Here is a 16,043-nt window from a genome sequence, read left to right as displayed (position 1 = left end):
GAGCTTTGAACTTGCCCTCAGGAGGCTATGTTTCTACCTGTATTTGGTGTGAGGTCATGTGGCTGCTGCATGGCAGTCCCTCAGGTGGGAGGTGGGTGCCGTCGTGGTGTTGGCTTCAGGCTGGGCCAGACTGGTGCTGAGTTCCTATTGGTCATGTGTCTGTGGCAGGGTCAAGGAGTCCAGGGCTGGAGGAGGTGGGGTGCAGGGCCTGCTGGAGCATGCTGGCCCAGGCTCAGGAAGACACCAGGCACCAAGGCAACCTCCATAACTCCTGCATGGAGCCTGCTGACCATGTCATACACACAGTTCGTATGCTCTTGCAGGACCGTTTCTACTCAATGTGCTTTCACAGATTGGGGCTTCGAGATGTAAAGTTAAGGGTCACACCTCTGCTACACAGGGAAGTCTAGTTAGGGTCAAGTTGGCCAGACCACAAGTCCCCAAATTTTATGAATACCAGGCTGGGCCAAATCCTTGTCATCCAGGGAAGTTTTCTGTGTAACTGAGTGGCCGATAGCTGTGCACGTCCTTGCCAGAAAAACCAAATGACCTCACTTTTGGGTGGCTTTTCCTTCTTTGGAAAAGGAATGTGGGCTACTCCTGTGAGCTACAGCCTGCCGAGGCCTGTGTGCTATCAGACCTGCAGGGGCCAGAGCTGGACTCCAGACGTGGGGGCGGTGTTCCAGGTGGGAGCAGCCCAAAGTCGGCAGTGGTCAGTGGGTCCTTCTCATGCTGGTCTCCAGAGCAAGATGTCGCCCTGCTGTGGGGTGTGGCCAGAGGAGCAGAGGTCCTGGGCTGTGACCTGACCTTCAAAGTGGCTACTCCTCAGGGAGGCCTCGAGAAGGCCAGTGGTACCTCCAGCTCACAGTTCAGGCCTGGCTCCAGTGCTCCATGTGACCAAAGGGGAGAGCGGTCCCTGTCGCCTTGGAATCCTCGAGTTAGCTTGCGTTTGGGCCACAGTCAGTAGCTGGGTAGTTAGTTCAGGCAGTGGAGCTGGGGCTTGGAGCCGGGGAGGGTCCAGAGCCTGCTTTTTTGGCTGGTTTCTTGCCAGTGAGACTAATGGGTGAACAACAACAATGAAACCATGGTAAGAGGCTTAGTGGGGTCCTGGAACATTTTAGTTTAGTTGTTTGTTTTTAGAATCACTTTTTGGAAATAAAATTTACATACACTTCACCCATTTAAAGGATATGGTCAAATGGTGGTTAGTACACTCACAGCTGTGCAACCATCCTCGCAGTCAGTTGGAGAACATGTTCATCACTTCAAAAAAAAACCCCATGTCCCTTAGCTGGGCCCTCTCTCTCCCCTGCTTCCAGCCCTAAGCAATCAGGACTCTACTTTCTGTCTCTGTAGATAGCTTTTTGGATTTTAACATCTAGCGAGCATTTAATCTGAGTGCAGCACTGGGCTAAGCCCTTCGCATCAGCTCAGGCAACACTCCCACACAACAACCGTGTGGAATAGATGCTCATGTTTGTCTTCGTCTTACTGATGTGACAGCTGAGGCCCAGTGGACCGGGATCACAGAGGCCACAGTTGACGGAGCCTGCCCATGGCTGCCAGCCATTGCTGTTCTTTGGTCTCTGGCTGTGGAGGTGGAGGTTGGTGGAGGCAGCTGACTCTCACTGGCCGGGAGCTAACAGGACAGCCTTTGCTTCTTCACAGGGATCACACGCCACCTGTCTTTTAAAATGGTCCCCAGGTCTCTCAGGAGCTTGCAAGTGCCACCTACATGGCAGGAAGGCACCGAGCTGCCCAGGCCTTGGTCTGCTTTCTGAGGGCCTTGTCAAGAAGGATGCTCCTGGAGCTCTCTCCAACTCGAGCATGTTCATTAGGTCCAACCGCCGACCAGGATGAGCCAGCCATTCAGTCCCCTGCTCTTGGCCACCCTTTTGTCTCCCAACATGGGCTGCAGGTGGACATAAACCAGGAAACACACACAGGCCCTTGCTCCCCACCTAGTCTCCCAACCTGGCTGGGAGGCTGATCTCAAGATTTCCTCATTAGTGGGGGGAAAGAAAAAACAGGATGTCTTTCTTTCCAGCCTGTAGAGCTCTGTGAATAATTAACCTTGATTCAACAGAAAGGCTTGGGAAGTGAGAGCAGTATGGCAACGGACGTTTATGGGCTCCTGCTCTGTTCTGTTTGCTTCCATTGGCCTCATTTTGACAACAACCTGCAAAGCAGGGGTATTATGTATCCCATTTGTCAGATGAAGCGATTGAGGCCTGGACAGGTTAATTAAGGTCACATAGAGGGACAGAGACAGGCTGGATTAAGACTTTTAAAGTGTCTGCTATGGACACAGCAGCAGATAGTCTTTAATTAAGAATGTAAGATCTCATTTGGTCCTTTCTCATGCTGTGCTGTGTAGGCCTTACTATCCCCATTTTATAGGTGGGCATCCTGAGGCCGAGACTGAGAGTCCTGTCCTGACAGAGCTGGTGAGAGGTGTGGGTGGGACTGCAACTCCAGCCCTGTCCAGTTCCAAAGCCTGGCTCTGCCGGGTGCCTCAGCCACCTGCACCCTGACTTTCCAGGATCCCAGCATTCATGTAGCCTGGGGGGCAAGCTGTTAGAGAGGTGCCGTTTCCAAACAGAGGAAACTGCCTGGCGGCTCTCAACTTTGTCAGCAACCACTCCCAGGTTGGGGGAAAGTAAATAGATCTGGGTGGAGATGTTCTTGAGGACTCTGCTTTTCATCTTTGAACGAGCCAGCTGACAGCTTGCTTTGAAAGGCTGGCAGTGTGCCCTCGATAAGTTAACCAGATACTCCTGTTTATGTTATGAGAGCAGCGGGCATCTGAGATCACTTCTGGGCAGCTCTCTGCCTAGACAAACCACCTAGCGCCCACACCCTAGCTCGACTGGCCATGTGTGTGGGGACGAGAGGGTCTCCAGGGTGGCCTGAGGGAGAGAGAAGGCACCCTGGCTGGGCCAGCAGGTGCTGGGAGAACAAAGCCCTGCACACACGTGCTGGCCCGGCCCCGTTAGGGGCCCCTGATCTGATGGCCACCCACCGCAGCCAGTGGCACCACCAGGGACGTGCTGCGCTCTGACTGGCAGCCACAGCAGAGCACCCACTGGAAGGGGTGTTGGGGACTGGCAGCCGGAGAACTGATTTTTTACTTGATGAATCTAGTCTGGGTTGCTCTATTCCAGGGAGGGGCATTGAGAATGAGCAGCCATGTACCACTTTCATGAGGTTTAGAAGCTAGGTTGGGGTTTTTCTGGAGCTACTTGGCCAGGGGGTAGTGCTTTTCATCTTCCCCCACAGTTAGTAGTTTACTAACTATTGGAGTAGGGGTGTGTGTGTGTGTGTGTGTGTGTGTGTGTGCGTGCACGCGTGTGTGTGCACATGCGCACAATGACTGATTTATCCTCATGCCCTGGCTCCTAATTATGACTTTCTTGTAATATTCTACACTGATAAGGCACTTTAAAGTTTTCCACAACCCTTTCTCTATAAAATATCTTATTTGATTCTCTTACTAATTCTTTTAAGGAGATGGGTTGAATTTTTTTTTCCTTTTTTTATTTTGGAAACAGCTGTTTCCCTCCCACCCCCGATACTATATGAGCACTGATCCCTCACCCCTACAAAAAAATTCCCAAACAAATGGGAAGTTTCCTTATCCCATCGCAGAGGTCTGACTTAAATAAATGTATATGCTTGCAGATAGACTTTATATTTTAAAGACTTTATTTGTTCATGAGAGACAGAGAGACCGGCAGAGACACAGGCAGAGGGAGAAACAGGCTCCATGCAGGGAGCCCGATGGGGGACTCGATCCTGGGTCTCAGGGATCACACTCTGAGCTGAAGGCAGAAGCTCAACCACTGAGCCACCCAGGTACCCCAGCTTTTCTTATATTTGTGTAGCTTTTTTGTTGTTGTTAACTAGGTGATGACTGTATGGGGCGTAAAATTCCAAAGAAACAAAAGGGCATTCTGTAAAAAAGCAAATGTCCTTCCCCCCTCTGTCAGGAGGCCCCACTCCCTTCCCTGGAGGCAGCCACTCTTTCAGGTCCCTGTATGTCCTTCCAGGGATATTTTGACATCTAGCTTTTGTGGATGATCAGCAAACTACTAGCAGGTGTCTGGTTGTGAGGGCAGGAGCTGGCAGTCTTAACACTGAAACACAGATCTTTGAGTTCATAGAGATGAAACTGTCCCTATGGAATTTATTGGCCTCTTTTGATTAGGAGCAGAGCCTACCAATCAGAATCAACCCTACAAGGAACAAAAGATTGTCCTTTGGTTGTGTCTTTTTTTTTTTTTTTTTAATGAAGTATAGTTGACACGTGGCATTCCATTAATTTCAGGTGTACAGTAGTGATTCTCGACAATTCTGTGCAGTATGCTATGCTCACCACAAGCGTTGCTCACGTCTGTGCTGTCTTTTAATTAGGCATGTTTTGACGGGAAAAGTTGCTCGATTCCAGCCTGCAAGGAATGAGGGACATATTTGGGGTTACATAGCTGGAAGGGGTCGAGGTGATTTATCTGGGATCACACGAACACCTGGCTGAGGCAGAGCAGGGCTCAGGTTCCCTGACCCCTGCCTCCTGAACAATAGCTCCCCTGGAAGGATCCCAGAGGAGTGGGAGGATGTGACTGGGAGAGGTGTGGTCAGCACGTGAGCCTGGGGCCCCGTGGATGAGTGAGGTGGCGCTCCTGTCCTTCCCCCACTGCCAACCCGTCTTATTTGGCTGCAGGTGGGTTATCTTGTTTACTCTGTTGTGTGACCAATAGAAAAGGCACCTTTGTCAACGGAGGCTTCTCTGGTGAGGTCAGCCAAGAGTGGATGGCCTGGATTGTGCTCGGTGGCGAGTAAACATCAAAAAGGAAAGTGCTAGCAGGGAGAAGGGTGAGGGAGCAGATGGTTAACACCGGCCATATTTGCAGGTGCCTGAACAAGGGAAGCAGAGAAAGCTGTGGACCTCTGGTTCCTGGGGCACCAGCACTGTTCACGTGTGGATGGTTTTTTTTTTTTTTTCAGGTGCTTTTCATGTTCCTGTGATCACTCACTTAATTTTGAACCTGCAGTACATAACAGTTCTATATCTTGCCTTTTTTGTTAATTATATTTAAGGTTTTTTTTCCCTAATAATATATAGTTTCAGAACGCCTCATTGTGATCGTGTAATGTTCCATTAAGTGGATGAATCATAATTTACTTTACTAATGCTCTATTAATATAATTTCAGGCCATTTCTAATTTTTTCCTCTCCAGTAAGGCTGACAAGAACATTTTCATACTCATGCCTTTTATTTAGCATTACTTACCCAGAGCAGCGCCCCAGCACTGGGCTAGGGCTTGTGTGCAGTTCAGTTCCCCGTGGTGAGTAGCTTTCCCCAGGGGGGTATCACATTGGCCTGCCTGCTGTGACATGCTGCAGGCCTTGTCCCTATACCTACCCTGCAGTGGGAATTAGCAGGAACTTATTTTTTGCAAAGGTAACGAATGAAAATTGGTACCTTTGTTTCAGTTCACAAAGTATGGCAGTGTGTGTGGCACATCTAATTGACCCTGGTGCCAGGTTATCAGTCCTCGATCAAGCCCTAATGAGGGGAGGCCCCACTACTCCTGGCAGGAAGTCCTGTCAGCTTTTGCTCCCAGATCCCTAGATGGCTGGTGGCAGCTGTGGTGTTAGGAGGGGTACCTGTGCTAAGCACTGTCTTGTGCTCAGTGCTCGTGTCAACACATTGTATGTTCCTATGTGTGCCACTTTTTTTTGTTAGGAGACTTAGAAAGATTTCATGTGGGGCGCCTGGGTGGCTCAGTCGGTTAAGCATCTGCCTCGGGCACAGGTCATGATCCTAGTGTCCTGGGATTGAGCCCTGCATTGGGCTCCCTGCTCAGGGGGGAGCCTGCTTCTCCCTTTCCCTCTGCAGCTCCCCCTGCTTGTGCTCTCTCTCTCTGTCAAATAAATAAAGTATTAAAAAAAAAAAAGACTTCATGTTTTCCCACAGTAGAGCCAGAGACTCTAAGGGCCTTTTATTTTTTTAATTTAAAATAACTTCTAATTTCTAAGTACTCTCTACACCCAACGTAGGGCTCCAGCTCACAGCCCCTGAGATCAAGCATCACATGCTCTATGGACCGAGCCAGCCAGGAGCCCCAGCCCCACTCTCCTTACGCTTGTTCCTTCTGCTCACTTATTAAACCTCTTTGAGAGGCAGCCCGGGTGGCTCAGCGGTTTGGCGCCTGCCTTCAGCCCAGGGCCTAATCCTGGAGACCGGAGATTGACTCCCACATCAGGCTCCCTGCATGGAGCCTGATTAAGAAGCACTTCCTCTGCCTGTGTCTCTGCTTCTCTCTCGTGTCTCTCGTGAATAAATAAATGAAATCTTAAAAAAAAAAAAAAAAAAAAAAACCTCTTTGAGGCTTCATTTCCTCATCTGTAAAATAAGGCAGAATGATAGCGCCTGGCTCACAGTGTTGTTATGAAGATATATGAGTTAAAGGGGTTAGAGCACTCAGAAGAGGGTCTTGTATACACCAAGTGCTTAGTAGATGTTAGCCACTAATACTGTTCTTTTATATGGCATATGTTTATCTCCTCTAGGTTCTTGACTGGTGGTGGTCTTTGGTTGTCACCACGTGAAATGAGGAGATGTTAGTGGCATCTCATGGGAGGGTCCAGGGTTGCTGCTGAACATCCTGTGATGCACAGGACAGGCCCCCTGACCCCTGACAAGAAACCAACCTCAAATATCAATAGTACGGAGGTTGAGAAGCCCTGCTCACACGTTTAAGTGTGACTCTTGGTAACTGAGCTCTTTAAACACATCTCTAAAGTAACATTTTTAAGGACTGTCTTGGTCTCTTAAAGAATCAGCATCATAAGGGACTTAGCTCAGCCCCCAGGGTTATGTGGATCCCTTCCCAGCACCCTCACCAAGCACGTGCCTTTGGCAGATTGCACACTGTACATACAACATTTGGTCTGTTTATTACATTGAACTCTAGTGTTCCCGGCACTTTCCTAATAATGGTAGCCACCATTCATTGAGCCTTATGTGTGGGTGATTGTACTCAGTAGTTGACATGTATTTGCAGCATTGCTCCTCGCCATCTTTTGAGGTGGGTTCTATTCTTTTTTTTTTTTTTTCCAATGAGAGATACAGAGAGAGGCAGAGACATATAGGCAGAGGGAGAAGCAGGCTTCCTGCAGGGAGCCCGATGTGAGACTCAATGCTGGACCCTGGGATCACACCCTGAGCTGAAGACGGCGCTAAACTGCTGAGCCACCCAGGCTGACCAGGTTCTATTCTTACACCCATTTTACAGATGTGGAGATTAAGTAAAGTCACTTGCCTAAGATCACTCAGCAGCAGAGCTGAGACTGGATCTGGGTCAATCTTGCTCTAGAATCTATGTTTCTCACTTTGCTTCCTGCCTTGTCCTGCCTGGGGCTGTACCTAACAAGCTTATTTCCTCATTCACAGGAAGGTCTTTCAAATCTTTGAGGTAAGCTGCTGAGTCCTCTCTTCTGTCCTCTGATCAGAGAGCCCCAGGTCTCAGAGTTACCTGCAAAGACATGTTTCTGATCTGCTCACCATCCAGAATGCTCTCCTATGTCTTGGTAACCACCTGTCTGCTTCCTGGCCCTGCTCTCCTCACCTCCCTCCCCCATGCTGCCTCTAGAGAGGCTGCCCATCCCACGCCAGCTCTCCCGATGCTCCAGCAACTCAGACTCTGTGCCAATGCTGACCGGTCACCCAGATTCCACTTGATCGGTAGTGTCACTTAACAGTGACCCATTTTTTCTTTTTTTTTTTTTAAGATTTTATTTATTTATTCATGAGAGATACAGAGGCAGAGACACAGGCAGAGGGAGAAGCAGGCTCCATGCACCGGGAGCCCGATGTGGGACTTGATCCCGGGTCTCCAGGATCGCGCCCTGGGCCAAAGGCAGGCGCTAAACCGCTGCGCCACCCAGGGATCCCCTGTTCGTGCATCTTCACGAGCAACTGGGACATCTCCACCCTTTGCGTTTCTGGTGGAAATTACTTGATCTCTATGCTGTGAATCCAGTTTATTAAGCTCTTTACTGAGGAGCTTGTGGAGGACTGCCCCGGCCAGGGAACCATGAATCTTCAGTCTCAGACACAACAGGTGGGGACGAGAGGAGATAGCTGCGTGGTGTGCCTGGAAGCCCACATCGCTCCTCCCCACTCCGTTGCCCCTTTGGTTTCTTCTCTGTTGCGGAGAAAGCCAAATCACAGGTGTTCTGTACTGCATACCACAATTTTAGTCCTTCCCCATAACACATCAGAGTCTGAGACACACTGGGTGTCATCGTGGAGCTCGGGCACTAGTTTCGGAGTGGGACCCAGACAGAGTTTGGTGGCTTAGGACAGGGAGGCGGCTGCAGGCTGGGGGGCGCAGAGCAGTGAAACCACCGGTAGGTTTCAGGGGAGCTGCTTTTCCTTCCCCGCTTTCTAAATGACAGGCACTTCATGAGTGTTTTCTAGCTAATCCTCTTGGGTTTATAAAGTGCTTTCACTGTCTCCCTTTCACTGGTCAGGGAGCTAAAGTTTAGGGAGGGTAATCTCAAAGTCACTCAGCTGGCACATGGTCGATTTGGGCATCAAACCCAGATCTGGTGCGCCCCGACAGGCATGTTCTCAGTGACCCGGTTATCTCCACTGTGCCCTACCTCTGCTTGAGCTGCATGGGAGGTGCTCACCCTCCCCTTCAAGGCAGTCCCCTGCGGGCCGAGGATAGGAGACCCAGGGATTTAACCCAGTGCAGTGCCGTGCAGCTGGAGGCCTCAGAAGCAGGCCTTTGTGCGGGAGCCGTGAGCAAACACAGGTGCATTTTTGTCTTCCAGAGCTTGGAGCCTGGCTTCCCCAGGAAATGCGGCTGGCTGCTTTCAGCAGCATTTTCCTCTTGCAAAACCAGTATATATTTTTCAAAACCTGCCTCTTCTTCCTCTTGTCCCCAGCCCCTCTCCACAACTGAGTGATAAACAGATTTCACAGCTCCCCGCTGGGCCAAGATGCAGGTGATTCCCACCAGGACCTTGGCCAGATGGGACCTGAAACTATTCCCTGCTGTGGGGAAGGGAGGGGTACAAGCGGGGGTCCAATTCACCTTGAGTGTGTAGAAAACCTCGGGCAGAGGCTGAGTGCGGGCCTGGAAGGGAGAGGAGGGCAAGCGCTGTGGAAATTCCAGATGGTGGTAAATGAGAAAAGCCACCCTCCCCCCAGATATATACAGCATGTTGACACCGGGGTAGGTCCCAGCTGGGAGAGAATATGGAACCACAAAATAAATTCTCTTCAAGATAAATTCTCTTAATATATTTTTAAAAGATTTTATTAGAGAAATGATGAGACAGAGAGCACGAGCAATGGGGAGAAGCAGACTCCCCATTGAGCTGGGAGCCTGACGTGGGGTTCAGTCCCAGGACCCTGAGCTGAAGGCAGACACTTAACCACCTGAGACACCCAGGCGCCCCTCTAATATTTTTTGCAATAAAAAAAGTCTTAACAAAATGAAAAGAGAGGCTAAGTAACCTCTGGTCTTCTGCCAGGTTACAGTGCCAACACTAGAGGAAGGTCACCCAGTAAGTATTCTTCCTCTGAGCTTACACTTCTGGAGGGTCCCCGAGGGTGCTATTTGGTCCACCAACCCCTTGCCCCGATAACCATCTGGCATCATCCACAGGTGTAGTTGGGGCTTCCAGGACCCCCTCACCCCTGACTTTGCATGAATTCCTCACTGGCTCCTTCACCCAGTTACCCAATTTTTCCACCCACTAGAATGTCTGCTGCATAGGACAGGGGTTTTGCTTTTTTGTTCACTGCTGTGTGCCTGACTCTGTGCTCTGGGACTCTAAGAAGAGCACTGAGTTCACACCCTCAGGAGCTCCCATTCTGACAAGTGGTCAGCAAGCACCATGCAATGGTGGGATATGGGCAATGATGGAGTGGGCACAGAGTGCTTTGGGTTCTGTGCTCCCAACCCAGATGTTGTCATGGCTGGCTTTTAGGAAGGCTTCCAGGAGGAGGTGATATCTTAGCCTGATCTTGGAAGATGAGAGTGAGCTAGCCAAGCATGACATGGAGGACATTCCAGGTTGAGGATGAGTGTATATCCCCTGCCCACCCTCAGTCTGTATGCCAGTCTTCCCGAAGCTTTTGTATAGCATACACATGCCTCTGCTGTCACGGGAGCAGACTGATCCACAGAGTTGGAACAGTATTTGTCAGGAGAGAGAAGTCACCTATGTTGGTGAATTCTTAGTGAAGCATGATTGATTGATTGATTTTTAAAAGATTTTATTTATTCATGACAGACACAGAGACAGAGAGAGAGGCAGAGACACAGGCAGAGGGAGAAGCAGGCTCCATGCAGGATCACACCCTGGGCTGAAGGCGGCGTTAAACCGCTGAGCCACCCAGGCTGCCCGTGAAGCATGATTTAAAGATGAGGCCCAGACTTGGGGGTATCCTAATGCTGCCTCCTCCTCCACACCTGATGGACTGATACCATCTCTTCTTGCCCACAGGCTCTTCAACTCTTGCTTATAAACCTAAGCAGCCATTTCTTTACCCCTAATGGTATGGTGTTCCTCCCTCCTGCCTGTTCTTTGCCACTTCCCTTTGTTCCCCAGGGCAAGAGGAAGTGGTGGGGGAAGGGGGTCATGTGTCTGATGACCTTTCTTAGGAGGAGGGGGAGTTCTGGGGTGGCTGCTACTGCTTGAGTAACTCGCTGCTCACCATTGCAACTTTGTGGGGCGGGTGGGAGGAGAGCCGGACACGAGCTCTTGAGCCCCTGTGTAGTTGAGAGTGACATTTGGTGCATAGATGCCTGGAGTTGCCAAGAAGTAGTTTGGTTCTGAAGCTAGAGAGCCCTTCTTTCTGTTTCCCATGGAACGTGACAGCAGGGGAGCAACCCCTGCCCACATTTTGGGTGGGCCTGGGAAAAGCCTGGGAAAGCACAGGCTTTTGTTTCTGTTTTTTGAGTCGCCCTGTTCCTTGTGTGAGCCACGAGGTGGTGCTGTTGGCATGGGACTGCTTGGTTTATCCAGAAGCCATTTCAGCCATTGCTGCCCCCTATCCCCACCCTCTACCCCCTATCCTGCAGACTAGAAAGTCACAGTAGAGATGGTCTTTCATTTAGTCTCCTTAGATGCCCTTTCTGGAATTCTTCCTCACACCTTTGCAGCTTGAGGTGCTTTGCATCCTGATGCCAGACCCACATAGTGCGCATTGGGATCCTCACCTTTCTCTCCTTGTCCTGATTCTGGGCCTCTGAACTCTTGAGTCCAGCAGGACTTAACTAATTCTTTCCCTTAGCCAGCTGCCAAATGGACCAAGATTTAATGAATGAATTTGCCCTGATTAATTAATAAAGGCTTAATCTGTTACCTCTGGGGTTTTTGTAACTGTGATGATGGAAATGAAGCCTTATTGAAGAGGTAAATTGCTGGCCCTTCGAACTGTGGGAGGGGAGTCACTAGAGGGTATTGCATTGTCCATCCCACGCGTGCCCACCCACGCCTTACACACAGCAATTGGAGAGGGCATGAGGCAGGTAGGTCCTGGAGACCCACTGGGGTCCCTGTGAGGGCTCAGAGACCATGTGACTCATGGGGAGCCTAACTGCTTGCTCTTCTTTCCTTTGCCCAGACGTTCACGGCATGGTGCAACTCCCACCTCCGCAAGGCGGGCACGCAGATCGAGAACATCGAGGAGGACTTCCGGGATGGACTGAAGCTCATGCTGCTGCTGGAGGTCATCTCAGGTGAGGTGGGCCACCCTGGCCGAGGACGAGGTGCTGCCTGCTGGGTTCGGCCACTTTGGGAATGCTGCTCTGACATCTCTGCTTCTGCTCTGCCTTTGGTCATGGTGAGCTTTGGGTCTCTTGAAAGAAGTTGTGGGCGACATGTGTGAATTCAGACTAGGAGGCTGGGTTTGGTCCCAGCTCTGCTGCCAGCCATCCACACGTCCTTGGACAAGTCACTTCCTTTTTGCCTCAGCACTCTCATTTGCACAAAGAGGCAGTTTGAAGGGTAGTCTCAGAGGTCCCTTCCCCTCCAGAGTGCTAGGACTGCATGGTCGTCATGTAACCATGACTGACCATCTCTAAACTGTGGCTTCACTAGTCCCTCTCTCCCTTTATCTAGAGGATCCGGCTTCCTTATCTGGCCCCCAGTGTAGAATCTGGATGTCCAGAAATCTGGAGGGACAGCTCCTCTTGAATGCAGAGCTCCTCTTTCTTATGAATACCTTTCCTCCACCATTCCTTAGAGGTTGGTAGTTCCAACATTCTCATCTTGGTATATACACTGGGTGATCTTAGCTACTCTCTTCACTTTACCTTCTGCCTTGATGCCAGTGAGTCCCAGACCTCCTCGCAGTCCAGCCTTTTCCCTCAGGCCCCATATAGACCCAGATGTCCCTCAGCACCCCCTGCTCCCCAGCATGCCCAAGACTACCCCTGGCCCTGACAGATCTCTTTCCTCCTATAATCTTTTTTTTCCCCAAGATCGTATTTGTTTATTCATGAGAGATACAGAGAGAGGTAGAGACACAGGCAGAGGGAGAAGCAGGCTCCTCACAGAGAGCCTGTTGTGGGACTCTATCCTCGGACCTGGGATCAGGCCTGGAGATGAAGGAAGATGCTCAACCGCTGAGCCACCCAGGCGTCCCTCCTCCTATTATCTTAATCTTCTTCTCCCAAACCTAATGTAGGAATTAGAGACAGCTCTTCCTCTGCTTTGCTTGCCAACTTGGCATTCAGGTTATGTTCATTCTATTTCCTTCTTCTGTTACCTTTTGACCTCTGCTGCGTGGTGTCAGTGTGGGCCTACATCAGCTCTACCCCAATGATCCGCAGAGGCCTTTGACCCCCTCCCAGTTCCTTCTACACCGCCACAGTCCCATCACCCACACCGCAGCCAGAGGGGCCATCTGACGGCCCAAATATGGTCTCGCTGTTCCCTGCTTAGAACCCTTCAGAGCCTCCTCAGGGCTCGAAGCCTGCAGCCCACATTCCTTAGTATAGCTTGCAGGATCCTTTGTGAGCTGGCACCTGTTTTGTGTTCAACTGACTTCCCAAAAAGGTATCAGACCTCAGGCCCTCTGCCACCCCAAGAGACAGGCAGTCCTCACCAAGGACACGCTCTCTGCACTTCTGCAGAAGCTCCAATTGACTTGTTCCCCAACACTTTGAAATATCCTCTTGCAGGTGAAATCTGTGTGTTGTGGGGTGGGGGTAGGGCTGGGGGGTTGTGTGTGCGTGGTAGAAATCTACTGAACATGAAACTTAGCATTTTGAACATTTTCGATTTCACTAAGTACTAAGTACATTCACATTGCTGTGCAGCCACCGCCAACCATCTGCAGACCTCTCTGTCATCCCGCACGGAGACTCCGTGCCCTGGAAACAGCGACTGCCCATTCCCTTCTCCCTTGAGCCCCTGGCAGTCACCCTTCTCTTAGTCTGTTTGACTGTTCTCAGCACCTCGTATGAGTGGACTCATCCAGTATATGTCCTTTTGTGACTTATTTCATCGTGACGTCTTGCAGGGTCATCCACGTGCAGGCTCTCCTTCCTTTTTAAGGCTAATACTCGTTGCAGGTGCATACCGCATTCTGTTTATCCATTCATCTTCTCGTGGACGTTTGTGCTGCTTCTATCTTGTGGTTATTGCGAAAAGTGCTGCTGTGAACATGGGTGTACATCTACCTGTTTGAGCCCCTGCTTTCAAGTCTTTTGGGTATAAACCCAGAAGTGGAATTGCTGGATCATATAGTAATTCTGTGTTTAATATTTTTTAGCTACTGCCATACTGTTTTCCTCTAACTGCCTTTCCTTTTAGAATGTCCTTCACTGCCTCCTTTTCCAACATTTCTTAGTTTAAACAAACCTAGTATTCTTTTTCATTCTTTAAAACTCAGCTCAGGGTTTCCGTCCAGGAAAGCTTTCCCCATAAGAGTGGCTGCTCAACTCTGGGCTCCTGTAACATCCCATTAATTCTTTGGTTATGTCAGTTTTCCCACAGCATGATCATTTTTGGCCCATTTGTTCTTTTCCCCATCTCACCCTGAGCTGCTTGGGGGGACGGGATGGTCTCATCTCTGTGTCCCAAGTGCTCAGGATTGTACTTGGCATGTATGTGATGCTCAACAAATATCAGAGTGACCAGATGCCCTGAAGTGGGCTTTTCTGCATAACCACCACTGAACAGGTGGGCCTGTGCCCAAGGGGGACCTGTGCACGTCTGTGAAGGGGGCTTGTCTCTTTCCCTGGAGTGGGGGACATTGAGTCACTAAGATGTTGCCATTTCATCCTCGAACATCTTTGAGGTGGGTAGAATGACAGAAGGAAGGGATGGCTGCCCCTCAAGGTCCTCTAAGTGGTGTCCCTGGACTACTGACACCAGAACCTGCGGGACCGCTTCTCCACCTGCACATTCACCCCAAACTTCCTAAATCAAAAACTTAGGAGGCAGGGAGAGGGGGCTGGGTATCTGAAGTTTGAGAACTGCTGGCCTGCTGCCTCCCCTGTCCCAATGAAGTCCTGTGCTGGCCAGTGTGTACAGTTGGGGGCTGGCTAGGGAGCCCGTGCTTGGCAGGACTAAGGGCTGGGGCTTCAGCAGAAGAGCCTTCAGGCTGCAAGGTGGGGGAGCGGGATGGGGTGTCACCTTATCCATCCTATGAGAGGGAGTCCCTGTGGCATTTCATCTGCCCAGGAGCTTGGTAGAGTACCTTGTTGGGGAGGCCAAGCAATGACCACAGCCTTGGGAGAACCACTAGTGGAAAGTCTTAATTTAATCATAAAACCCCAGCTGTGCTTCCCTGGAGCTGCCAGGCCTAATCATATCTGCGGCAGGAAGTCTGTTCTCTAGAAGTTGGGGGGCTGGGAGGCCCCCTGGAGAAGTGCTGCTCCCACATTGTGGCTGCCCTGCTCTCAGCCAGGCTACTAATGTGCTGGGTGTGGCGGGGAGGGGACGTGTGGTTAGGTGGGGCTGGAGACTGTGGCAGGTGCAAGGGTCCTGAGTCTCGGACTCCAGGATGATAGTTCTTAGCATTTTGGAGTCTGGCCTTTTAGAGACTCTAAAGCTATGTGCCCCTTCCCCGGCTATGGGCACGCATGTAACCCATTTTTAGTTTTAGTTTATTTATTTATTTATTTTTTAAAAGGTTTTATTTATTTGAGAGAGAGAAGGACCAGGGGGAGGGGCAGAGGGAGAAGCAGACTCCCCGCTGAGCAGGGAGCCTGCCCCTTAGTTTTAGTTTAAAAAGGGTCCCTGAGGGCCTCTGTTGTAAGCTGGAAGTGCTCACCCTTGCTGGGGTGTTTGGAGAACTGGCTCTTTGCCTGCAGCTTCTGGTCCTGGAACCTGAGTTGGAGGAGGGGGTGGGCTGCTGGTGGAGAGTTGTCTTAGAGCTGAGCCAAGGATGCCCACGAGAGGCAGCAGTTCTCGAGTAAGAGAGGAACACTGTGGGCAGCTCCACGTAAACACTAGGGAACTTTTTCAGAATATTCTAAAGTGCCCACACATCTCCCCAGGCCAAACAGTATGGATTAGAAGGGATTGGATGCCTTTGCGTGTGCAGTTCCTTCTGCCTTGACCATCACTCCCTGCTGCCTCAGCCTGGCTGCCCTCCCACTCAGAGGCCCTTCCTGACTATTCCACAACTCCTTCATCCCCCACCTGCCCTCCTCTGCATCCTCTTTTTAAGCATTTATCTTTCTTGGTGTTTGTTCATGTGCGTACATTTGTGTGTCTCTCTGTTGAAGGTCTGTCTCCTCCTGGTCCGTAAGCGCATGGAGGCAGGGAACTGTTTTGCTCACCCCTGTATTCCTAGCGCCCAGCCAAGTCCCTGACATGTGGGGCTGATTACAGATCTTTTGGGTGGAGGCAAGTGGTAGGTTTGAGAAGTGGCAGGAAAGGCAGGGTCCACTCTCCCTGTTGGTCCCTGCTGGTGGTGGTGGTGGTGGGGGGGGGGGCACTCAGCTGCACCTGGGTGAAAGTATCATGAGAGCAGCCCCACTCCTGGGAAACAGCATCTGAC

The 16,043-nt window shown here is 50.7% G+C and overlaps 1 protein-coding gene across 5 annotated transcripts in view; it reads left to right on the top strand.

The window, feature by feature from the left end:
- Positions 1 to 16,043, top strand: part of ACTN1 (actinin alpha 1) — a 94,748-nt gene that overhangs the window by 39,314 nt on the left and 39,391 nt on the right. For all 5 annotated transcript variants that reach the window (XM_025444163.3, XM_025444162.2, XM_025444159.3 and 2 more), the window contains exon 2: positions 11,652 to 11,766. In XM_025444163.3, coding sequence (XP_025299948.1) covers positions 11,652 to 11,766 — 115 coding nt within the window. The remainder of the gene's footprint in view (positions 1 to 11,651; positions 11,767 to 16,043) is intronic.

Source organism: Canis lupus, chromosome 8 (genome assembly GCF_003254725.2).
Source record: "Canis lupus dingo isolate Sandy chromosome 8, ASM325472v2, whole genome shotgun sequence".
Classification (NCBI taxonomy): domain Eukaryota; kingdom Metazoa; phylum Chordata; class Mammalia; order Carnivora; family Canidae; genus Canis; species Canis lupus.
Note: the sequence above shows the minus strand (reverse complement) of the source record. Positions and strands in the feature narration are given on the sequence as shown.